The sequence below is a fragment of the Schistocerca cancellata genome, chromosome 9, assembly GCF_023864275.1.
Source record: "Schistocerca cancellata isolate TAMUIC-IGC-003103 chromosome 9, iqSchCanc2.1, whole genome shotgun sequence".
Classification (NCBI taxonomy): Eukaryota; Metazoa; Arthropoda; class Insecta; order Orthoptera; family Acrididae; genus Schistocerca; species Schistocerca cancellata.
Window position 1 is genome coordinate 41,177,640 of NC_064634.1, and position 26,921 is coordinate 41,204,560.

Genomic DNA, 26,921 nt, shown 5'->3' on the forward strand with positions numbered 1-26,921 from the left:
GCTCACGACAGTTTCATGCGAACAGCCGAACAGCTTCGTCGTTTCGGAAATTCTCGCTCCTAGGCAATGGGTCACAACTATCTGGCTTTTGTCAAAGTCCCTTAAGTCGGTGGATTTCCGCATTTGCACCACTTACCGTCGCTAGACTGATTCCCTATTTGTCTCTGCTCCACTCATTCACTTCTCTAACCAACACCAGGCATCACACAATCTCGCGGTGGGCAATGGTCATACTACATGTGTATCCTACATGACAACCGCTACTATCCGTATCAGCTACAATCACATGAAGGCCACTTTGAACACCTGTTCTGACGCGGATGCGATGCAGCTCTGTACTGTGTTCCGGGATGATTTGCTGTCCTTGCTCGCACACCACCCATTTCCGGACACATGTTTATAGGACCTTTTTTTCCTCCATTACCAGTCAGGAATCCATCACTGCAGTTTGTCTGTTTTATTAATGTTCAGCCTGTGTAACTGACTACACTCCTGCAGGTAAGAAAATTTAACATAACGTGCAGAAATAAACACTAGTTTGGATACCATTCGAGTTTAAATTTAGCGCAAAATGACCGAAGCTGCTATACGGATCAAACGATCTGGATTTACAGTTTGAAACGATCTGAAACGAACAGATCTCACGATTCTCGTGGCGTCACCAGCATGCGTTTGACTGCATAATACTACGAATTCTGGGAGTGTACTATAAAGACATAAAGTCACATTACATTTTATTACTAAGAGGTCAAGAGGGGTAGCCTGGTTGGAATGGTTTTCTTTCTTTCCCCGTACAATGACATCCTTCCCTCGTGGTCACTGAGGCTGGCGTTAAAAAGCAAGAAACTGTGATGAGACGGTGTGAAGTTTTCTGTCCTTCTTGTTTCGTTGATGACAAAGAGAAAGAAGACAGAGGGGGGCGCTTAGTCTACTCCTCTCTAATGGCATCATGGGGGTCGCACAGTTTAATGTCCTGATCCGACTGAGGTATCACCATCAACAGTGTCTTGTGACCTCACCTCATGGCACATTGTGGAGAGATTTAGAGTTTAATCAAGGACATTTGTGCGAAATCTAACTGGTGATCAGGCACTTAACGACGTCTCATCTCTAAGTACTATGGGACTTAACATCTGAGGTCATCAGTCCCCTAGACTTAGCACTGCTTAAACCTAACTAACCTAAGGACATCACACATCTATGCCCGAGGCAGGATTCAAACCTGCGACCGTAGCAGCCGCGTGGTTCCGGACTCAGCGCCTAGAAACGCTCGGCCACAGCGGCCGGCTCGTCTCCTCCTTGGGTCGATTAATGGTTGTGAAAATTTCTTCCATTTCCGGTATCCATATGTAACGCCGGAAATGCATATCCTCTTATTTCCATCTAGTGTACTGTAATTTTTTTTCCTTGCTTTGTTACCTCAAGATATGACATTTCTGTCTCTTTGTATATTGTAATTGTTTTACTATTTGTATATTTATGCATTTATGTCGATGTATAATTGGTTTGTTTCGTAAATATTATTTGTATTTTTACGCTGGGTCTTGCCTAGGGAAAACTGCTATCGAACGATTACATCGATAGGTCGTGTGAAGAATCAAAGTGTGTAGGATCTTTGGTAGTGTGAACTCTGTCGCGTGGAGCGCGGGCTGAGCAGAGGGGGTCTGGCTGGAGTAGTGCGGTTGAGCAGGTGTGTTGTGTGACGCTCCCGCGAGTTGCCGCGCTTTCGGGGTTTGGCAGCATGTAATTGCGCTCGACTTGCGATGATAGTTTCTGACATGGTGTCGCGGACGGGAAGCATTAGCCGGAGGACATCAAGAGCCCGTTTCGTCTGGTGACCGTGTCGAGAAGAAGGCGCGCCAACATCCAGCTTCTGCAACAGCGACGGCCGACAATGAGTGACTGTCGCCACATCCTCGACCGACGGCTTCAAACCTTCAATCAACCGACGAGGAAGACTGGACGCACGTAAAGTTTTAGAACTGTATGGCAGACCTCAGCTTTTCAAACTGTTCCATTTTCGTCACTATAATTACAGCAACTTAGCATGAACTTTTGTTGCTCATTGTCCCAATTGCATTACCAAGCAGATTCCCTTCCTTTTCCGAAATGAACCCGAGTGTCGTTGAAATTCAAACGCCAGCATTAAAGTAATATAGCTAACTCGTTTTCACTGCTTTAATTTCAAAGTTCAATTATGGCATTAATAGCTGGCTACAATATTCAGATTACACTAGCACAAATTAAGAGTGCGAGTTTTGTTACCATATTTTAGCTTACCTGTGACTGCAGCTCAGCTTGGTACATACTAAATTTTACTACTGTTAATTGTTCAGAATCGTTTAATTCAAGTTCAAAGTTAAATCTCTTATTTCTAAATTGCGTAGATTCAAGGAGTTTTTGAAATGATTGTTGAGGTAGTCCAAGACTAACCGTATTTTACTGAATTTCGATGTGCTTCAGAAAGAAAGCTCACTATTAACTTCAGTCACTAAATTAACTTTCGATTTTCCGGTTTTATTAATTCTTTTGCTAAATTAAGTCAGGGTGTAGCGAAATTTATTACTTCTGACAAACTTTCAGTTTTCACACTACTCGTGTCAACCTTCAGTTGCCACGCTTCTAGTGCTAATTATATGTGTAATAACCTTTCTTTTTCAGTTACTATAGTAATTGTCCTTAGGACTGGCGACCGTGATTTCCCCCAAATCTCAAATACCTAATTACCGCTAGTTAATTGTTAACGTAACGGCTGCACATTTACTTTCTTTATTAACTTTACCCCTTTTCAAAATTAATTTCCACCAGTTTCATTAGCACATTTCCTTTCATTTAGATGTAACCCTTTCCTCCCTCTTTACCGACAGGTTAACTTCGGTGACGATTGCTTTTCCAAAACTCCCATTAGGTACACGCGGTTTCATTTTTCACTGTCATTAAGGTCGGTAAGTGAGGGGGAGGTTACACATACCGGCAACCTCCAAATCGAGCGTCGTCGTACAATGTGCGTTAGATACCCCGAATGCAGTGTGCATGGGGGAGTCCTACATACACTATCTGTTAAAAAGTGTCCGGACATCCCTATGTAATGCGCAATTCGCCACCAGCTGTCACGAGAAGTATAAAAGGAGGCAGGGCGTGTTGTGTTGTCAGCGAACAATCAGTAACAGCAGACTGGGTCGGTCACGAGAGCTCAACGACTACGAACATGGCCTAGTCACTGGATGTCACCTGACTGACAAACCCACCAGGGGCATTTCAACCCTTCTAAAGTTCCCCAAGTCGATTGGTGGTGAAGTGGAAAAGCGAAGCAACAACTACAGCTAAACCGAGAACAGGAAGATCTCAATAGTGGACAGGGACAGTCGAGCGTCGCACAGAGTCGTTACAAGAAATCGCAACAAATCAGCAGAAGAAATCAGTCGTCGGTTCCAAAGTCCTGCGAGCAGTCCAGCTAACACAATGACTGTGCGAGGGGAGTTAAAAAGAAAGAATGATAGCGCAAATCCTCATATGCCACATATATATATATATATATATATATATATATATATATATATATATATATATGTCTCAAGCTTAGCGACGTTTGAGGTAATGTAAAGAGCGAAGCCACCGGACAGTGGGACTGGACTGGAAACGAGTGATTTCGAGCAATGAATCACACTATACGCTATGGGAATCCGATGTAGGGGTTTAGGTTTGGCGAATGCTTGGAGAACGTTGTTTGCTACCATGCGTAGAGCAAATAGTGAAGTACGGACGAGGTGGTGTTATGATATGGGTGCGTTTTTCGCGGTTAGGATGTGGTGCCCTTATTGCGCTTACAAAAACGCTAAATCCGGACGGATACGAACGCATTTTACAATATTATGTACTGCGTACAATAGACAATCTGTGAGGCAATAGTTCGTCGACAATAACATTGCTGAAATGGTCTAGCTGAATCCAGTGGAATACCTTCGTTCCATACCCCAGCGTGAAACATCAATACTTTACCTGGTTTCGGTTCTCGAGGAAGAAAGGGCTGCCATTCTTCCACAGACATTTCGACACCTCACTGAAAGTGCCCGCAGCAGCTTTCAAGCGGTAATGAAGGCGAACGGTGGAGGTACTCTATATTAATGTCCGTTAATAAGTGTCTGGGTTCTTTAATCAGATAGTGTGTCAGCGAAAATAAATGCTAATAACATCCTTTTACGTTCACTCTTCCTTTGCCGCGCGGGATTAGCCGAGTGGTCTAGGGCGCTGCAGTCATGGACTGTGCGGCTGGTCCCGGCGGAGGTTCGAGTCCTCCCTCGTGCATGGGTGTGTGTATGTCCTTGGGATAATTTAGGTTAAGTAGTGTGTAAGCTTAAGGACTGATGACCTTAGCAGTTAAGTCCCTAAGATTTCACACATATTTGGAACATTTTTTTCACTCTTCCTTTTTTCGATTTAGGTTCTTCTCGTGTCATACTGATAAAATATAATATAACATTTAACTGCACATTTATAGACAGATTTTTTTAGTCATCCTTACTCGAGAGAACATTCTGAACTATACTTGCAGCTTCCTATACAGGGTGAAAAGTATTTAAACCGACAAACTCTGGGAGGCTGTAGGGGACATCAAAACAAATATTTTTCCCTAATGTCATTTTTTCCTATGAGGAGTATTTAAACCGGTAGAGGAAGATTTCTCTGGCGACAAATTAATTAAACCAACACAAAAGTCCAGAGGGGACATATCTGGGGATCGAGCAGGCCATGGTACAGGACCACCTCTGCCAATCCACGTTTCTGGGAACCGTCGGTCCAGGAATCGACGCACACGACGACTGAAATGTGCCGGCGCCCCGTCATGTTGGAACCACATGCGTTGTCTTGTAGGGAGCGGGACGTTTTCCAGCAATTCTGGCAATGCTCTGGCGAGAAAATTGTAATAGTGCCTGCCATTTAATGTCCTAGGTAGCAGATACGGCCCAATTAAACAGTCCCCAACAACACCGACCCACATATTAACGAAGAACCGCACTTGATGAGCGCTAGTAACTGTGGCATGTGGGCTATCCTCACTCCAAACATGCGAATTGTGCTTATTGAAGATTCCATCATGCCCGAACGTTGCTTTATCGGTAAACAACACAGAGGATGGAAATGTGGGATGCATTTCACAGTGCCCCAGGTACCACTGCGAAAACTGTGCTCTAGGTGGATAATCAACTGGTTCCAGGTTGTGGACACGCTGTAAGTGAAATGGACGTAACAATTGCTCTCGAATGACTATTCTTACATTCATCTGATTCGTCCCCATGTTACGTGCAATTGCACGAATGCTGATTGAAGGATCCCGCTCCACATGCTGCAAGACAGCTTCCTCAAATTGCAGCGTTCTTACCGTGCGACGGCGTCCCTGTCCAGGTAATCTGCTAGATGACCCGGTCTCACGCAGACGTTGGTACACAGCGGTAAAGATCGTATGATGCGGGATACGGCGATTATGATATTGTTGTTGGTAAACCCGCTGTGCAGCTCGTCCGTTGTGGTGCGCTACGTAGTATGCATCAAGCATGTCAGTGTACTCACTCCAGGTGTATCGCTCCATAAGTAAACAGAGACAATGCACTACTACACTGGTGGACAGCAGCTGCCTACAACTGAAAAGCGTAATACGCCCTTAACAACTGAAGATCGTAATACGGCCTCTAACAACTGAAGAGCGTAATACGGCCTCCATCGGTTTAAATAATCCTCACAGGAAAAAATGACATTAGGTTCAAATGGCTCTGAGCACTATGGGACTCAACTGCTGAGGTCATTAGTCCCCTAGAACTTAGAACTAGTTAAACCTAACTAACCTAAGGACATCACACACATCCATGCCCGAGGCAGGATTCGAACCTGCGACCGTAGCGGTCTCGCGGTTCCAGACTGCAGCGCCAGAACCGCGCGGCCACTTCGGCCGGCAGTGACATTAGGGAAAAATATTTGTTTTGATGTCCCCTACAACCTCCCAGAGTTTGTCGGTTTAAATACTTTTCACCTGTAGACAGGTACAGATCGTGTCTTAACGAACCAGGAAGTCAACAGTGTGGTAAATCACATAATTTGATGAGTTTTTACGAGAAAATTCCTCATATTTACGTACCGCCTCTGGAGCTTTAGACGCGAAAATGGGAAACGCAAATGATGAAGAGATGACAATTTATACTTTATATCTCTCATCTGCAGACGTTAAACAACTCTTAAAATCCGAAATGAAGAGAAACTCGCAGATGGAAACTGTTGGGTAGTCACTCGTAGACAGCTCAGTTAGCAAGAATATTATTCGCAAAATGCAAGGGTCTTACTTTTTGAGTTCAGGTCCGGCTCACAGTGGAACCGTTGGCAGTACGTTCAGCGGTCAAGACGGCAGTGCCCTCACATGTAAAAACCTTAAAATGTACTTCGCCATCTTGGAATCGTGGGTAAAATGTGTGCATCAGTCTCAGATCTCGGCAGTTCGCCGCAGGGATAATAAAAGGATAGACGCGTTCTCAGAAGAGGAGTGACGTCAGTATAGGTTAATACTCGGCTCCAGCGTTGATGCCCGTATGCTAACGACAGTGCGCTGCCGAAGGAGAGGGCGGAGGTCTGCTCGTATCTCTGCAATCGTTATACCGAATCGAAAGATAATTTCCCCGGTGCACGAAACTTCTCAGTACTATTTACTGATACCGAAGCACTGTAGCTATACGTTCTCCGTCGTACACAATAAAATAAACGTGTAAAGAATCCTACAGGGGTCAGAATGAATTTTTAGATAACTGCTTTGAACTTTGCGGTACGATGAGGTGTAACCGACGCTACGTTCGGTACACAGGATTGAGAGATGTTCACAGACACTCTTGTAAATCTAGCGACTGTAAGTACTTGAACAACTCAGTGAAATTATTGTCCGCGAAAGGCAACTCTCGCGGTTCCAGTGTCTATTCAAAAACTATTTTTCTAGTCGTCTTTCGTTTTCCGTTCATTCAGCCAGACGCGACACTTGAGACATGAATCCAAAGTGTCTTACAGACTTGCATTCTAATTTTTTGGCAGAGTGTTTCCCATTGACCTGCACCACTAGGGATATGTTCGTCTTTGTGTCAAACGATTCATAATCACACGCAGAAACAGCACATTTTAAACACATAGTCTTTCCCGAGACGGAACTAAAATTTCAGACCTTGCCTGCCTCGAGGTTACGGAGGAACAAAACTAATCATGAAGAATGAAGTAAAGGATAAGTCCGAGTAGAATGCGCGTCAAAGGTATTTTACTCTGGAATCCAAATAGCTGTCACCACTTAAGAAACGGCTAGCGGATGTAATAAAGAAAAAAAAAAACCCTGCGCTGTAATTATTTCCAGGTCGCTGGTAGATCTACTACCCAAGGAAGGCACCGATCGACGAATTACTTCTGATGGTGCGTTGCGTGTAACACGTTAACGATCGAGCGAACTGTTATTTGAAAGGTAAAACATCGGTAGTAAAGTGGTACATACAGAATACATTACAGAGAAACGTAGTCTGGGATAGTATGAGGGAGGGATAAGTTATGTATAAATCATAGAAAAACTAGGTTGAAGTAATAAGAATCGAATGTCATGTGTAGGAGGCAGTAACTGAGATAGACTGGGTTGTAGCATATCCCCTCGCGTTATTCGTCTGTAATTAAAGCAAGCACTACAGGACAACAAGAAAAATTAGGGAAAGTAATTGAAGCTTAGCAAGCAGAAATAAAAACTGTAACGTTTTCCGATGACATTGTAATTCTATCGGAGACTACAAACCACTTGGAAGACCACTTCAACGGAACAGACTGTGTATCGAAAATGATTATGAACATCTTCAAAAGTAAACAAGAGTAAAGGAGAGTAGTCGAATTAAGTCGTGTGATGCTGAAGCAATTAGATTAGGAAATGCGACGATGAAGTTAGCAAACGCGTTTTCCTAGATCGACATCAAGTGACGTTGGCGGAGTTAAAAAGAATATAATGAGTTAGCTATAGCAAGAGGAACATTTCTCAAAAAGATAAATTTATCAATTATGAGAATAAATTTAAGTGTTAGGAACTCTGTTCTAAAAATGTTTCCCTGGCGTGGAGCATTATGTGAAAGTGGAGTGGACAATAAACAGTACAGAAAAGAAGAAAATAGAAGATTTTTAAATGTGATGTTACAGAAGAATACTGAATATTACATGACTAGATCAGATAATTAATGAAGTGATACTGAATCGGATTGGAGAGAAGGTACTTCATTGCACAATTTGACTCAAAAACGGGATAGGGCATTTCCTGAGGCATCAAGGAATCTTAAGTAACGGTGGAAAGTCTGAGTGACTGTAAAATTGTGGGGGTAGAACAATACTTCAATAGACTAATTAGGTACAAATAGATGTAGGTTGGAGTAGTCATGGAGAGATGCCGAGACTTGCACACGATAGATTAGTGTAAAGGGTAGCACCAAAGCAGTCTTCGTACTGAAAACCGCAACAAGTTACAAGAAATAAAACAAGGTGCAGCACATCTAATTCTCTGAAATTGGATGAATGCGAGGAAGGAAGGAAGATTAGCATTTAACATCCAGTCACCACTGAGATCATTAGAGACGGAGCTTAAGTTCGGATTGTTTCAAGAATGGGGAAGGATATCGGCCGTGACGTTTTAAAGTAACTTTCCCGGCATTTGCCTGGTGTGACAGATGAATGGAGTCTATGTGGATGCAATGATTTTAAAATGATAACGGAGGAGACCGTTGACAAATAATGAACTTGTACTGTAATTACTATATTGTGATAATATATTCAGTTGCCAAATGCTGTGCTCCACTGTGACTTTACATGTGAGAAAAATAGATGTTCAACTAAATACTGCAATGAGGACAGTAATAGGTTGCATCAGGTCTATCCCTCTTCATTAGTTACCACCTTTAAGCCACACTCCGCGACCCAGATCTTCGAAGACAGAATACCCTTCTCCAGGAATACGAAAAATTAATTAAAATTCCTCAGATCCTAATCCACTCTAACGTTCCTGCAATTAAAATGAGCCGATTAAAATCCAGGCAATCATCTATCATGTTGGCAGGATCGCTGAAAGCAGTGGATTTCAAATTCAGCAGCAAGTGGAATCATATTGCCCAAGAGGAATACCAGTCCCTCATAAGATCTGGTAAAAGACAAACCGGCATGAAATTACAGCGACGTGCTTGGAAAACAGTTAATAGGAAGAGGAAAGGTTTCTTCTTCCTATCAGTGTGACAGTGGCAATGAACATCAGAACGTCAAACACATTGTAACAAAATAATGAAATAATAAGCAACCAGTTGCATAAAAGAAATTAATTTCACTACCGGTTTCGGCTACTTAGTGAACTTGGTGCACTTAGTGCCTTCGTAAGCATAACCTTCTGAAGAACGGCGCTAAGGGTGTAACGTCCCCTTTGGAAAACTATGAATGAAAGACTGCGCTGGTAAAACTCTTACGTTATCTGATTTTCAAACAGCTGAGCAAAACTCAACGTACTGAAACAGTTTTCTCTTTACTTATTCTCATCATCACTAAACTGACACACAATATTTTTAGCGCAAAGCAATCTGACTTTCAATAATCCCTACAAAAGAATGGCCCTGACTAACAGTAACCAATACCTTTCACGAATCACTTACCTCACAAAAATCTTCGTTACTCGAACTACAGCAATACATCGAGCGCCAATACTGCCAGCTAAATAAAAGGTTCTAACTACTGAAGGCACTAAGTACTGATAGGCATAGTGAGCAAAACATTTTGATAGAGAACAAACAATGTATTTACCTTAATAATGTTCAAAAGTCATCATATATAGCGTTGTGCAGTTGGAAGTGAGCCGCCAGCAGTGGTGGATGTGGGGAGAGAGATTCCAGAGTTTTGAGAACGGACGATCTGGACGTGTGTCCGCCAGAAAAAGGAAATTTGTAAAGATGGATGTCATGAATTGATATATATATATATATATAAGGAAATTTGTAAAGATGGATGTCATGAATTGATATATATATATATATATATCAATTCATGACATCCATCTTTACAAATTTCCTTTTTCTGGCGGACACACGTCCAGATCGTCCGTTCTCAAAACTCTGGAATCTCTCTCCCCACATCCACCACTGCTGGCGGCTCACTTCCAACTGCACAACGCTACGCGCTGTTCACATCCAACTGCCCAACACTACAATAGCGAATATTCCAACAATGAGTCCAACCAGCCACAGACTGCACACAGCGCAGTCAGTGATTTTCATACAGAGCGCTACGTGGCGTTACCAACATAAAAACCTTAACAGCCTACTTACAAGGGCCCGAAGTCGGTAAAGAAATTAAATTTCCTTTATGAAACTGGTTACTTATTATTTAACTGTATAGGTTGCTGAAGATGCATAAAATACCGAACATTGTAACAAGCTTTAGCGGAGACCTTAGCGCGAAAAATCTAGAAGATTTCTTTGTAATGACAGAGGCAGCTCTTGGATGGATTGAAAATTTAGATATTAATTTGTACATTTAGTCATTTAGTTAAGTTTATTTTGTAAAATCATGCAATTCATGTATGTATATTGCAGTTCAGTTTGTATTCCCATACGCAAAATACATGTGGCAAAAATGTGTTAATGGATATGCTCGGATGACCTAATAGTTAAAGTGGCTGCTCACGAAGAGCAGGAAATTCGAGTTCGAGTCCTGATCTGGCACAGATTTTCAATTCGCACAACATAACGATTAAAACACGCAGTGTGAGTAGAGGACGCATGGACCAGTTCCTCATTTGTGTGGACATAGCGTCTTTAGTTGCTTTACAAGTACCGAAGACCAGTAGTTGGGATGCCAGGACGATGGACCGGAAACAGTTGAAGAGTCGGAAACTGAAGGCCACCACAACGACGCGAGGCCCACGTGGTCTCCGGCTGTTAAACACACAGACTCGAGGCCGCGTAATGCTGCTCCTTTCACCTTCGGTTTCACCTTCACCTTGGCCGCGACTGCTAACAGGTTACTGAGCCACACACCGCCGGCACGGTGATTACTCGGAAATTGCGGTCCCGAAAAAGGTCGCAGCGGCATCCAGAGCTGAGCGGCAGGAGTTACGACCCCGCTGGAACGCCGACTGCGATGAGGCGTTCTTGTTCGGCGGCTCCGTAACAGGACCGCTACACACTAACGCCACGATAAAGCTTCGTACCTTGTCTGTCCTCCCTCTCCTCGTACTCCGTCCCCCAGTAACTGCAATTTCAGTGAAAATGGCACGCTATCTGCGTTCCAAGACTAGAGACAACATTTCGTTCCCCATTAAAGAACACCGAGAATTTGCTACGGTGGCTCAGGAAGAGACATACTGCAGAAACAATCGGCTGGCTTACTACAAAAGGAAATGTCCACGCGCGTCGGACTGCCTAGCAAAATAGGACACTGCGGACCGAGGGCTAGGGGAAGCAGGCAGGCAACAGAGGACGTACGAAAGCGTGCCGCTGTGGCGGGAAAGCTTTGTCTCCAACTGACCTGCCAGAGAAGAAGCGTCGTCGCCGCCATGGTGTGCAGCGCGCTGGACCGTCGTAAGAACTTGCTGAAGGCGTGCAGACTTGAGCAAGCGGACCGCGCCTCCTTAAAAGACGGCCTGCGCCGGCGATCCCAGCGCCGCGTACAGGGCGCCGCCGGGAACTACTCTGACGGTTGCTACTCTGCGTGAATCAGCTCATTTGCACCGCAGTCAACATCACATGTTTGGTTCCCAGCTGCCCCAAGTTTTCGTGTCGGACGGTGTTTTCAATAGACCCCCCTGGTTTCTGTTACATACCTGTCCTTTCACTTTTCTTATTTTTCTTTTTTTTTCCCCTTATAACCCGACCTTGTAGGAAGCTCCCTTTCACAACACTAGGCAGATTCCCTCTACGTTCTTCCAAGTACCACGCGAATTTGAGTAATGTCGGTATAATGCTTCGTTCTCACACACTGAGCGATGTCAAGCCCGAGGTTAATCTATAACATTGGTTTTACGATAAACTCGTAGCTGTAGTACGCGTACTCGGAACCACAGTGTTTTGTTGCCGTAGCAGTGCTGTTGTTTCACTTATGTAAGATGTTACTATTTATTACACAGTTGACTCCAGAATTCGCTGCTATGGCTTTGGTTAATAGTATTGTGGTATTTTCTGATCTTGTCTTGTGAAAGCTTACCTGCAAAGCTATTAATAAATCAGTGCAAGGCTTACATGGGGGGCACGACGTTTGGAACGTGGATTTACTTCAAATTGCGTACACTCGTAGTACTCCATTGGGACAACAAAATGTGTAAGCAGTAGCGCGTACTTCTCAAGCGTTATTGAGAAAATTGCAAGATAATTTCGGTCGTCAAATATATACCTGTGCGTGGCCGATTTTACCAGGAAGCGGCGGCAGCCGAGTGGGTAGCGTTCAGTCCCCATAATAGCTGGATCGAGTCCCGTTCATCAGTCTTTTTTATTTCTAAATACAGTCATTTTATATGACAATTGATATAATGGGAAAAATACGAGTAATCGGATGGACGTTTATTAAATTTACAATGTTATTTGGCAGTCTACAAATTTTTATTATCACAAATAATATAATATCCATAACTATCGACTAGTAAACGACAAAACGCATAAAGTGATACTGAAAATGTATGCCTGTCCGTGATGTGAGAAATCCCTTATACCTGGAAGGAGCCCGAAACTACTTGTTACCTCCAAGTTTTAACCGATACAGACGGCTTTCGAAAGATGTACAATTAATCGTCGCTTTCGACATTACGAGTACAATGGAAGGATGGTATTTTTCGTAAAAACATGGAAAACATAAAGTTAAACGGCACCAGCACCAGCTGTACTGAATAAATGCTATTTCCGCATACGCTGTCTTTTGAGTTTTTCCGTGGAAAAACAAACCTCGTTAACATTTCCAACAACCTCTCTTTCAGCCGATAATTTGGAAGCAAACCATGCATAGCGCAGCATTTCCTCAAATATCGGCGCTGATAATTGATCATGCAGTATCGAGTGTGTTTTAATAACGTCTTCACAAGAAGCAATTTATCGTTCTTTTTCGATTAAATACGAACAGTTTTGAAGACACGGACAAGCATAAATATTCAATATCACTTTATGCGCTTGGTCGTTTACCAGTCGATAATTATGAACTTTATATTATTCGTGAAAATAAAAATTTGTAGACTGTCAAATAACGTTGTAAATTTAATAAAAGTTCATCCGATTACACGTATTTTTCCCATTATATTAATTGTAATATAAATAGTAGAGAAAATGACTGTGTTAGAAATCAAAAAGCTGACGAACGGGACTCGATCCAGCGATTACGGGGCTTAAACGCTACCCACTCGGCTGCCGCCGCTTCATGGCAAAAACGACCACGCACAGGTAAATATTTCACGACCGAAATTATCTTGCGATTTTCTCAATAACGATCGAGAAGTACGCGCTACTGCTTACACATTTTGTTGCCGTAATGGAGTACTACGAGTGTACGAAGTCTGCAGTAAATCCGCGTTCCAAACGTCTTGGCCTCTCCTTGTTAGTGTTCCTAACGGTGCTGCATAATCTGCTATGTCAAATTTAGCATTTGACACGGAGAATAAACCGGCATCACACCTCTTGCCTGGTCAAACAAACATGAAGTTATTCTGAGTTCAGAAGGAATGAGGTGATTTGGACGGAATAATCTACTCCATGCAAAACGGCGTAGATTCCCAAATCATTGCTTAACTCGCGCTTTTTTCAAATGACAGCCTGATAGCCCTGAATATAGGCAATCTGGTGCATGTGATATTTCTTGGCTCAGTACCACACCAAAGATTATGTTAATGAAACAACGATCATATGAATAGAAAACAATTTATCAGTGCATTCAGTATTTCTTGGCAGCGAGGGCAAACATGTTATCTTGAATGAGATGACCTGTAGGTACACTGAGGTGTCAAACTGTAAAATTTCTAACGTTTTGTATTTTTTCATATAGGCTAAGCTTGAAAATGGTCTAAGACCGAAACTAGTAGCAATGTGCAAAATAAAATCTAACTGAAAGCTTTTACCATGAACTTCAACGATTATTTAGCAGCTGATTTTCCCCACGTATATGCATATATATCACGACACTCCAGAAGTAACTTCAGGTGTTCTCCGGGTAGGTGCGTTATGGCACTTGCTATTCATGTTATGTATTTATGCCCTAATAACAACCTCAGACTTTCTTTAGGCGAAGCAATTGTTCTTAATGAAGTACTAGGTGAAGAAAGCTAGATAAATGTCCAGTGAAAAAAAAAATGGCTCTGAGCACTATGGGACTCAACTGCTGTGGTCATAAGTCCCCTAGAACTTAGAACTACTTAAACCTAACTAACCTAAGGACAGCACACAACACCCAGCCATCACGAGGCAGAGAAAATCCCTGACCCCGCCGGGAATCGAACCCGGGAACCCGGGCGTGGGAAGCGAGAACGCTACCGCACGACCACGAGATGCGGGCTAAATGTCCAGTGAGATGTAGATAACTTTTCAAAGTGTCGCGGAGACTGTCAACTTACATGGTATCTTCTGCCTACGATATCCATGAGTCGCAGTTGAAATCAGTCAACTCAAATACCCATATGTAATAATCTGTGAGGATATTAAATGAAATGATTACATAGTCGGAAGCAGCTGATAGATTTCGATTCCTTGGTAGGATACTGGGAAAATACAGCGAGTATACAAAGCAGATTTCTTACAAAATACTCGTGCGACGTATCCTAGAAAATTGTTCAAGTCTATGGTTCCCATACCAAATAGGAGCAACGGGGATTGAAAAAATACAAAGAAGGGCAGCATGAATGGTGACATCTTGTTTGACTGACTCGAGAAAAAGCTGGAAAACTCTGTCAGTAGACACTTGGTAACAGAGGTAAACTATCTGACGAAAACCTACTTAGAAAGTTCCAAGAACCAATATTAACTGAGGATACTAAGGCTAAACTTAAGCGCTCTTCCTGTCGGTCCCTTAGGAAACATAAAGACAATTTTATACTTATTACAACGCACACAAACATTTAAACATTCTTCCCGCTATCCATACGCTAATGAAACTTGAAGAAAGTCTAAAATGTGGAACAAAGGGAAGTATCCTCTGCCACGCACCTCTCGGTGTTTTGCAGAGTATGGATGTAGATCTAGATGTGGTACATGTATATGTATGTGTGTGTCCAGGAAAAATCATAAGTAAGCAACGGATATTAATTGCTTTTTGCTTCAGTATACTTAATATAGAATTTAAACCTTAAGTACCATGCACTACCAATGGACTCTTCTGTGTAACTCCCTATCGGGTGGCAAGCTGCACATGCCAGAACTCGGGCATTGTCGTGTTTCATTGAATATTTTTTTACTCCATGGTGGGGAAGGCTGAATCTTCCAAGCAACTTCTTTTACGTCAGACATATATGGGTTTTCAAGAACGACTCAGTGAAATCTCAGGCGAATTATTTCGAGATATTTATTGATTGCGACATTAATTCGGAGCACTAAAGTCAATGTTATGAAAATGTGGCTCCTGATGACGATTGAAAAAAACTTACTTCTTCGGTACGAGTAGAAGTTTTCGATGAAGAAAACGGCAGCCGCCAACTAATGTAAGAGCAGATACAGCATCACCTTGCAGCTGCCTGAACTGCGACTAATGCCAAAAAGTCTCCCAGGAAACCTTCTCTTGAGAGGTATGGACTCTGTTCTTTACCTAAGAAAGAACAGTTTGAAAACTAGGAATATGTACTTTTTGCACTCCTCGCATGAATAGGTAAACAAGATACCCGTGGCAACGGTGTAGTGTTCTATTTTGTTTGGTGTGTTCCAGGATAGTTTGCGTGAAATGCATTCAGGCAGAATGTGATTAACATATGATCATCGCCTTGTAAAAATATGTAATTACTTTCTCCTTCCATTTCTAAGTTAAGGTGTGGTAATGTTTCTCCCTTCATAGAATTACGGAGCGCAATAGTTTCTCTGCGTCGAAACTATGAGTAATAAGCTCAAAATCAGTTTCTTACACAATTTCTCACAATTGCACTGCCTTTCTCTGTACAGTTATGTTGCGAATCTGAATCTGCCTGACAATAAGCTGAGAGTGAGTAGAGAGATACATTTTAATGATACATAAAGTAAAAATATACTGTAAATTTAGCGGTATTTTATTTATCCAGTTGTTTTAGTCACAAAATCTGCTTCAAAGAAGTGAAATGAACAACAGAAATCATGAAAATGTTGTCAACAAAACAGTTGTCTTTTCTGTTGTTGTTGTTGTGGTCTTCAATCCTGAGACTGGTTTGATGCAGCTCTCCATGCTACTCTATCCTGTGCAAGCTTCTTCATCTCCCAGTACCTACTGCAACCTACATCCTTCTGAATCTGCTTAGTGTATCCACCTCTTGGTCTCCCTCTACGATTTTTACCCTCCACGCTTCCCTCCAATACTAAATTGGTGATCCCTTGATGCCTCAGAACATGTCCTACCAAACGATCCCTTCTACTAGTCAAGTTGTGCCACAAACTTCTCTTCTCCCCAATCCTATTCAATACCTCCTCATTAGTTATATGATCTACCCATCTAATCTTCAGCATTCTTCCGTAGCACCACATTTCGAAATCTTCTATTCTCTTCTTGTCCAAACTATTTACCGTCCATGTTTCACTTCCATACATGGCTACGCTCCATACAAATACTTTCAGAAACGACTTCCTGACACTTAAATCTATACTCGATGTTAACAAATTTCTCTTCTTCAGAAACGCTTTCCTTGCCATTGCCAGTCTACATTTTATATCCTCTCTACTTCGACCATCATCAGTTATTTTGCTCTCCAAATAGCAAAATTCCTTTACTACTTTAAGTGTCTCATTTCCTAATCTGATTCCCTCAGCATCACCTGACTTAATTTGACTACATTCCATTATCCTCGTTTTGCTTTTGTTGTTGTATTTTCTATAGAAAATAAAAAGACGTGTAATCGGTAATCGTGTTCCTCTGATCGTATATAACAGTTAATAACAGTTAAGATACAGAAAGTGAAATGACTGAAACATGCGCGAAACAAACGAAAAAGATAGGGTTAGCAAAGGAGAAGAACGACTCTTGTAACAACTGATGTATACCTTAATATTTGTTACTGAAGACATAACCCGGTGCGTTGTTCTCGACGGCGAGTGTTCATGAGAGACAAGGGTGTCGTCCGAAGAGACCTTGTGAACTGTGATATGACCGCCCTTGTTCTCTACACACATAAATGATCTGACAGACAGGGTGAGCTGTAACTTGCAGCTGTTTGCTGATGGTGCTGTGGGGTACGGGAAGGTGTCGCCGTTGAGTGACTGTAAGAGGGTTCAAGATGACGTGGACAAAATCTCTAGTTGGTGTGATAAATATCAAATAGTCTAAATGTAGTAAAATGAAAGTTAATGTAGATGACTATAAAACAATACTGTAATGTTCGAATGCAGCATTAGAAGTGGGCTACTTGAGGCAACAACGTCGTTGGATTAAATACACTACTGGCCATTAAAATTGCAACACCGTCAAGATGTGCTACAGACGCGAAATTTAACCGACAGGAAGAAGATGCTGTGATATGCAAATGATTAGCTTCTCAGAACATTCACACAAGGTTGACGCCGGTGGCGACACCTACAAAGTGCTGACATGGGAGAAGTTTCCAACCGATTTCTCATACCCAAACAGCAGTTGACCGGCGTTGCCTGGTGAAACGTTGTTGTGATGTGTCGTGTAAGGAGGAGAAATGCGTTGTTGTTGTTGTGGTCTTCAGTCCTGAGACTGGTTTTATGCAGCTCTCCATGCTACTCTATCCTGTGCAAGCTTCTTCATCTCCCAGTACCTACTGCAACCTACATCCTTCTGAATCTGCTTAGTGTATTCATCTCTTGGTCTCCCTCTACGATCTTTACCTTCCACGCTGCCCTCCAATACTAAATTTGTGAGCCCTTGATGCCTCAGAACATGTCGTACCAACCGATCCCTTCTTCTAGTCAAGCTGTGCCACAAACTTCTCCCCAATCCTATTCAATACTTCCTCGTTAGTTATGTGATCTACCCTAATCTTCAGCATTCTTCTGTAGCACCACATTTCGAAAGCTTCTATTCTCTTCTTGTCCAAACTATTTATCGTCCATGTTTCACTTCCATACATGGCTACGCTCCATACAAATACTTTCAGAAATGACTTCCTACAACTTAAATCAATACTCGATGTTAACAAATTTCTCTTCTTCAGAAACGCTTTCCTTGCCATAGCCAGTCTACATTTTATATCCTCTCTACTTCGACCATCATCAGTTACTTTGCTCCCCATATAGCAAAACTCCTTTACTACTTTAAGTGTCTCATTTCCTAATCTAATTCACTCAGCATCACCCGACTTAATTCGACTACATTCCATTATCCTCGTTTTGCTTTTGTTGATGTTCATCTTATATCCTCCTTTCAAGACACTATCCATTCCGTTCAACTGCTCTTCCAAGTCCTTTGCTGTCTCTGACAGAATTACAATGTCATCGGCGAACCTCAAAGTTTTTATTTCTTCTCCATGGATTTTACCATGCGTGCCATCACGTTTCCGACTTTGATAAAGATCGGATTGCAGCCTATCGCGATTGCGGTTTGTCGTATCGCGACATTGCTGCTCGCGTTGGTCGATATCCAGTGACTGTAAAGCAGAATATGGAGTCGGTGGGTTCAGCAGGGCAATACGGAACGCCGTGCTGGATCCCAAAGGCCTCGCATCACTAGCAGTCGTAATGACAGGCATCTTATCTGCATGGCTGTAACGGATCGTGCAGCCACGTCTCGATTCCTAAGTTAACAGATGGGGACGTTTGTAAGACAACAACCATCTGCACGAACAGTTCGACGACGTATGCAGCAGCATGGACTATCAGTTCGGAGACCATGGCTGCGGTTATCCTTGACGCTGTATCACGGACAGGAGCGCCTGCGATGGTGTACTCAAAGACGAACCTCGGTGCTAGAATAGCAAAACGTCATTTTTTCCGATGAATCCAGGTTGTGTTTACAGCATCGTGACGGTCGCATTCGTGTTTGGCGACATCGCGGTGAACGCACATTGGAAGCGTGTATTCGTCATCGCCATACTGGCGTATCACCCGGCGTGATGGTATGGGGTGCCACTGGTTACACGTCTCTGTCACCTCTTGTTCGCATTGACGGCACTTTGTACAGTGGACGTTACATTTCAGATGTGTTGCGACCCGTGGCTCTACCCTTCATTCGATCCCTGCGAAACTCTACATTTCAGCAGGATAATGCACGACTGCATGTTGCAGGTCCTGTACGAGCCTTTCTGGATACAGAAAATGTTCGACTGCTGCCCTGGCCAGCACATTCTCCAGATCTCTCACCAATTGAAAACGTCTAGTCAATGGTGGCCGAGCAACTGGCTTGTCACCATACGCCAGTCACTACTCTACGGTGGTATCGTGTTGAAGCTGCATGGGCAGCTGTACCTGCACACGCCATCCAAGCTCTGTTTGACTCAATGTCCTGGCGTATCAAGGCCGTTATTACGGCCAGAGGTGGTTGTTCTGGGTACTGATTTCTCGGGATCTATGCACTCAATTTGCTTGAAAATGTAATCACAGGTCAGTTCTACTATAATATATTTGTCCAATGAATACAAGTTTATCATCTGCATTCTTCTTGGTGTAGCATTTTTAATGACCAGTAGTGTATTTAGGCGTAAGAATGCAAAGAGATATGAAATGGAACGAGCACTTACGGATTGTAGTAGGGAAGACTTAGGCGTATTGGGAGAGTTTTACGTAAGAATGGGTTATCTGTAAAGGCGACCGTGTATAGGACACTAATGCGGCCCCTTGTTTAGTACTACTCGACTGTTTGGGATCCCCATCGGATCGGTTTATAAGAATACATCGGAGCAGTTCAGAGTTGGGCTGCTAGATTTGTTACCGCCAGGTTAGATCAACTCGCAGGTATTACGGAGATGATTCGGAAACTCAGATGGGTAACCGTGGAGGGAAGGCGAGGTTATTTTTTAGGAACAGAGTTGATAATTTTAGAGAAGCTGTCTTCCGAACGGTTCTACTGCTGCCAACGCACATTTGCTGAAGTGCCGTGAAGATAAGAGAGTAGGGCTCATGTGGAGGCATATACAGGGTGGTCCATTGATCGTGACCAGGCCAAATACCTCACGAAATAAACGTCAAACGAAAAAACTACAAAGAACGATACTTGTCTAGCTTGAACGGGGAAACCAGATGGCTCCTTGGTTGGCCCGCTAGATGACGCTGCCATATGTCAAACGAATATCAACTGCGTTTCTTTAAATAGGAACCCCCATTTTTTTATTACATATTTGTGTAGTATGTAAAGAAATGTGTATGTTTTAGTTGGACCACTTTTTTCGCTTTGTGATACATGGCGCTGTAATAGTCACAAACATATGGCTCACAATTTTAGGCGAACAGTTGGTAACAGGTAGGTTTTTTAAATTATAATAGAGAACCTAGGTACGTTTGAACATTTTACTTCAGTTGTTCCAATGTGATACATGTACCTTTGTGTACGTATCATTTCTGAGAACGCATGCTGTTACAGCGTGATTACCTGTGAATACCACATTAATGCAATAAATGCTCAAAATGATGTCAGTAAACCTCAATGCGTTAGGCAATACGTGTAACGACATTCCTATCAACAGCGAATAGTTCGCCTTCCGTAATGTTCGCACATGCAGTGACAATGCGCTGACGCATGTTGTCAGACGTTGTCGATGGATCACGATAGCAAATATACTTCAACTTTCCGCACAGAAAGAAATCCTGGGACGTCAGATCAGGTGAATGTGCGGGCCATGCTTCGACGACCAATCCACCAGTCATGAAACATGCTATTCAATACCGCTTCAACCGCACACGAACTATGTGCCGGACATCTATCATGTTGGAAGTACATCGCCATTCTGTCATGCAGTGAAACATCTTGTAGTAACATCGGTAGAACATTACGTAGGAAATCAGCATACATTGCACCATTTAGATTGCTATCGATAAAATGGGGGCCAATTATCCTTCCTCCCACAATGCCGCCCCATACATTAACCCGCCAAGGTCGCTGATGTTCCACTTGTCGCAGCCATCGTGGATTTTCCGTTGCCCAATAGTGCATATTATGCCGGTTTACGTTACCGCTGTTGGTGAATGACGCTTCGTTGCTAAATAGAACGCGTGCAAAAAATCTGTCATCGTCCCGTAATTTCTCTTGTGCTCAGTGGCAGAACGGCACACGACGTTCAAAGTCGTCGCCATGCAATTCCAGGTGCATAGAAGTATGGTACGAGTGCAATCGATGTCGATGTAGCATTCTCAGCACCGACGTTTTTGAGATTTCCGATTCTCGCGCAACTTGTCTGCTACTGATGTGCGGATTAGCTGCGACAGCAGTTAAAACACCTACTTGGGCATCATAATTTCTTGCAGGTCGTGGATGCTGTTTCACATGTGGCTGAACACTTCCTTTTCCTGAAATAACGTAACCATCCGGCGAACGGTCCGGACACTTGGATGACGTCGTCCAGGATACCGAGCAGCATACATAGCACACGCCCGTTGGGCATTTTGATGACAACAGCCACACATCAACACGATATCGACCTTTTCCGCAATTGGTAAACGGTCCATTTTAACACGGGTAATGTAACACGAAGCAAATACCGTCCGCACTGGTGGAATGTTACGTGATACCACGTATCTATACGTTTGTGACCATTACCGCGCCATCTATCACAAAGCGAAAAAAGTGGTACAACTAAAACATTCATAATTCTTTACTTACTATATTTATTTATTTATTTAACCTGATCAGATATAATATATGTAATAAAAATGGGGGTTCCTATTTTAAAAAACGCAGTCTGTATCCGTTTGACCTATGGCAGCGCCATCTAGCAAGCCAACCATAGCGCCATCTGGTTTTCGCCTTCAAGCTGGACGAGTTTCGTTCTTTGTAGTTTTTTCGGTTGATGCTTATTTCGTGAGATATTTGGCCCGGTCACAATCAATGGACTACGCTGTAGACAGTCGTTTTTCGATCGCTCTTTTTGCGAGTGGAACAGGAAAGGAAATGACTGGTCATGGTATAAGGTAACCTCGGCCATGTACCATACGACGGCTTCCGAAGTATGTAAGTAGATGTAGGTGTAGATTACTTTTATCGGATATGAGATTTTTACTGAACTGAAGAAACGAGTAAACTTAGAAATAGCGGTGACTAACAGGAAAAATGAAAATTCCTTCGTTTTCCCGTACCTTCTTCCTCTTTGACCCACACCTTATGGTTAAAAGAGGAAGTTTTGAATTGTAAATGTCCGTGACTTGAGACATCACTGTAGGGTACCTGTCTCTCTTTGATTCACCGTCGTTGTTCACCACTCAAAGATTTGCGAGGTGGTCTTTGCACGTATAGCTTGCCCTCCACGCGAGAACTGGCAGCAGCTGAGGAGGGTCCAGCCCCTGACCTTGGCACCGGTCAGTGAAACCAGAGCACGCCGACCTGCTGCAGGGTGAGAGGAGGGGGAGGAGCTACGGTCGGGGTCAGCGACCTCTGCGCAGGGCCGCCTCTGCCTCCCACAACAGTCCCTTACGCTTCCCGGGATTTGCATTCATTTTGCCTCACGCGTATAGCGAGTCTCCGCTTAGATAGCGAGGCTAAGCATATGCAGCGCATAATTCTCCCTGTCTAACAACGTTAATAATCTATGGCACTACCTGCGTCACTCATTCCTCATTCTTCTCTTCCTTTTGTTCGTCTGCACAGAGAGTTTTAAGCCTTGCTAAGTCGAAACAAGGCCCCGAGAGTAGACAACATTCCATTAGAACTACTGATAGCCTTGGGAGAGCAAGTCCTGACAAAACTCTACCATCTGGTGAGCAAGATGTATGAGACAGGCGAAATTCCCTCAGACTTCAAGAAGAATATAATAATTCCAATCCCAAAGAAAGCAGGTGTTGACAGATGTGAAAATTACCGAACTATCAGTTTAATAAGTCACAGCTGCAAAATACTAACCCGAATACTTAACAGACGAATGGAAAAACTGGTAGAAGCCGACCTCGGGGAAGATCAGTTTGGATTCCGTAGAAATATTGGAACACGTGAGGCAATACTGACCCTACGACTTATCTTAGAAGAAAGATTAAGGAAAGGCAAACCTACGTTTCTAGCATTTGTAGACTTAGAGAAAGCTTTTGACAATGTTGACTGGAATACTCTCTTTCAAATTCTGAAGGTGGCAGGGGTAAAATACAGGGAGCGAAAGGCTATTTACAATTTGTACAGGAACCAGATGGCAGTTATAAGAGTCGAGGGGTATGAAAGGGAAGCAGTGGTTGGGAAGGGAGTAAGACAGGGTTGTAGCCTCTCCCAGATGTTATTCAATCTGTATATTGAGCAAGCAGTAAAGGAAAAAAAAGAAAAATTTGGAGTAGGTATTAAAATCCATGGAGAAGAAATAAAAACTTTGAGGTTCGCCGATGGCATTGTAATTCTGTCAGAGACAGCAAAGGACTTGGAAGATCAGTTGAACAGAATGGATGGTGTCTTGAAAGGAGGGTATAAGACGAACATCAACAAAAGCAAAACGAGGATAATGGAATGTAGTCGAATTAAGTCGGGTGATGCTGAGGGTATTAGATTAGGAAATGGGACACTTAAAGTAGTAAAGGAGTTTTACTATTTGGGGAGCAAAATAATTGATGATGGTCGAAGTAGAGAGGATACAAAATGTAGACTGCCAATAGCAAGGAAAGAGTTTCTGAAAGTATTTGTATGGAGTGTAGCCATGTATGGAAGTGTAACATGGACGATAAATAGTTTAGACAAGAAGAGAATAGAAGCTTTCGAAATGTGGTGCTACAGAAAAAGCTGAAGATCAGATGGTTAGATCACATAACTAATGAGGAGGTATTGAATAGAATTGGGGAGAAGAGGAGTTTGTGGCACAACTTGACTAGAAGAAGGGATCGGTTGGTAGGACATGTTCTGAGGCATCAAGGGATCACCAATTTAGTACTGGAGGGCAGTGTGGAGGGTAAGAATCGTAGAGGGAGACCAACAGATGAATACACAAGCATATTCAGAAGGATGTAGGCTGCAGTAGGTTCTGGGAGATGAAGAAGCTTGCACAGGATAGAGTAGCATGGAGAACTGCATCAAACCATTCTGTGGACTGAAGACCACGTCAACAACATAGGAGCTGACCTCGCGACCATCCCGTTTTGTACACACAGCCTTTTCAATAAACCTCATATACCTTTCAGAAGCAAAACTTTGTAACCCAAACTGCTCACGGTATTCAAGAGAAGGATATACAGGCAGAGTATATAAGATCAATTAACTATATGTGCGCCGAAGCACTTTTCTTCTTTTGTTTCACACGACTTTGGAGTACGATAGCCTATCGACTTTTTAATGTTTTGTGTTTTGTGTCTCTCTATTAGCCCAGTATTCTTTCATTGATTCTGATCTTGCTTTCCTTTCTTCTTCTTCCTTCGTTTCGTTTCGATTTTGACTTGGAACCACTCTTTCTGCTCATTTTTTGCAGTCTTATCCATGAGCATATTTTCTGTGATTTAGAGTTCCATTCATTCCTTCTCCGTTTCTCTAAACTAATTTGATTTTTTTTTCGGAAGGATTCGAAAATTTTCTTGATTACTCTATTTGGATTCATTATGAGGTTTTGTCCATAAAAATCAATTATTCTCTTCCTCTCTGTGTCTGAGAGTTTTTCGGCGTTTGGTACAGCGTTTCATTTATAACGTGTGCTAGTTTGTTACTGTTGAATCTGGGACCAAGGATTTTTCTGAACATTTTCCTCTCTTTGGTCTCCAGCCTTTCAAATGCGCCATAGTTGGAGGTAGGCAGTGTTTCGGCTGCTTACAGGACTTCCGGGTTGATTGCTGCATTAAAATTTCATATTTTTTTCATTCAATGAGAGAGAATTTTGTTACATGTATTTTTCTTGAGTTGGAAGGCCAATTCCGATGTTATCCACAAGGCCCTTTACGTATATTGTGAATATCGACGGTCCTACGACACTCCCCTGCGGCACACCTGAAATCAATCTTGCATCGGAAGACTTCTCTCCATTGAGAATGAGGTGCTGCGTTCTGTTATCTAGGAACTCTTCAATCCAATCACACAGTCGGTCTGATAGTCCATATGCTCTTACTTTGTTCATTAAACGACTGTGGGGAACTGTATCGAACGCCTTGCGGAAGTCAAGAAACACGGCATCTACCTGGGAACCCGTGTCTATGGCCCTCTGAGTCTCGTGGACGAATAGCAGCCTATTGGGTCGTATGCCACGTGGCCGCCCGGAGTCTGGTCTGCTTGGGAATGCATATTTTTGCGACCACGGCTGCCAGCAATTTGAATTTTGACGGGAAAATAGGTCAATTGTGATATGTCCACTAACCTAAGTCTCCAGAAAAAATTGGCGCCAAATTCAAATTTCGCGCGTATTTTCTGGGGGTTAGGGTAGTGGAGGTCGCCCAATTGGCTTTCTTCCCGCCAAAATATGTCATCTTGAATGACATCACAGCGGCACTCTCTGGTGGCAAGGGTATGCAGTAACACAGCTGGACTCCAGATCTCGTAGCGAACACACGTGCATCATATAAATAATAATAATAATAAATGATAATAAATGATAATGAATAATAATAAAGACAAGTACAGTTTTTCAGGCATTATCCTGTTAGAATTTGAATTTGGCGCCAATTTCTTCTGGAGGGTTAGGTTAGCGGACGTAGCCCAATTGGCCTATTTTCTCGCCAAAATCCGCCATCTTGGATGACGCCATGCACTGTTGCCAAGTCTACACGCCGCCATCTTGGATGACGTCTTCGCCGACATCTTGAATAAATTTGGCAACAATGCAGAGTGGAACAGGAAAGGAAATCGTATGGGAAGAGGTCGAGACTGTATTGAGGATGTATAACGCGTTCCCAGAGAAAGGTCTGCAGCATAGTCGAAACGACGGTGGCAACAAGTGAGCGGGCACTATCCTGCAACAGAATGATCCCCCTGTCAACATTCCTGTGCATTTGAACTTGATGACGCTTTATAATTTCTGCAAAGTGTCCACATACCGTTGCGCTTAAGCTTTGGAGCGTGTTCCGGGAAGTTTACGATCAACGGCAATTTGCAATCAAAGAATGATGTCGTCATGACTTTCCCAAAGCTGATGTGTACGGCTTTTGGTTTTTTCGGTGGGAGTGAATCCATGTGCTTCCACTGTTTGCTGCGACGCTTACTTCCCAATTCAAAATGGTGACACTATGTTTCATCTCCGGCGACATTGCGGGATAGGAAGCGATATTTTACATCCTGACACCGTTCCAAGTGCTGCAGTGATGTCGACGTTCTGTTCAATTTCTGTTCACGCGTCAGGCTTTCGGAAACCCAATGCTCACAGATTTTTCGAAACTTCAGATGCTCTGTGGTGATGGCGTGAGCGGTCACGTGACTGGTGCCCAACAACATGAGCTGTCGATCAACTCTCCGCAGCAGTGACTGAAGGGGTAATGACAAGATTAGCCTCTTTTGGCCAGCTGGTGTCTTTCAATGATACCCGACTTTCTCGAAATCGTTTATGCCACGCAAACACCCGTGCGTGTGGCAACTGTGTTCGCCACACACAGTAGAATTTTGCTTCCTGACATTTCTTCTGCAGAATGTGTCAGTGTACCGTTGATAAGCCCTGTCGTTCAGGTAACACTACACTAGAAGTCACACTGGATGAAACCTGGTGATCTTGGTGACTA

The 26,921-nt window shown here is 43.0% G+C and overlaps 1 protein-coding gene across 2 annotated transcripts in view; it reads right to left on the reverse strand.

The window, feature by feature from the left end:
• The window catches only part of LOC126100099 (uncharacterized), a 148,179-nt gene extending 136,499 nt beyond the window's left edge, over nucleotides 1-11,680 (reverse strand). For both annotated transcript variants that reach the window (XM_049910613.1, XM_049910612.1), the window contains exon 1: nucleotides 11,548-11,680. In XM_049910613.1, the coding sequence (XP_049766570.1) occupies nucleotides 11,548-11,577 (30 nt within the window). In that variant the 5' untranslated portion in view covers nucleotides 11,578-11,680. The remainder of the gene's footprint in view (nucleotides 1-11,547) is intronic.
• Nucleotides 11,681-26,921: the final 15,241 nt, after the last annotated feature.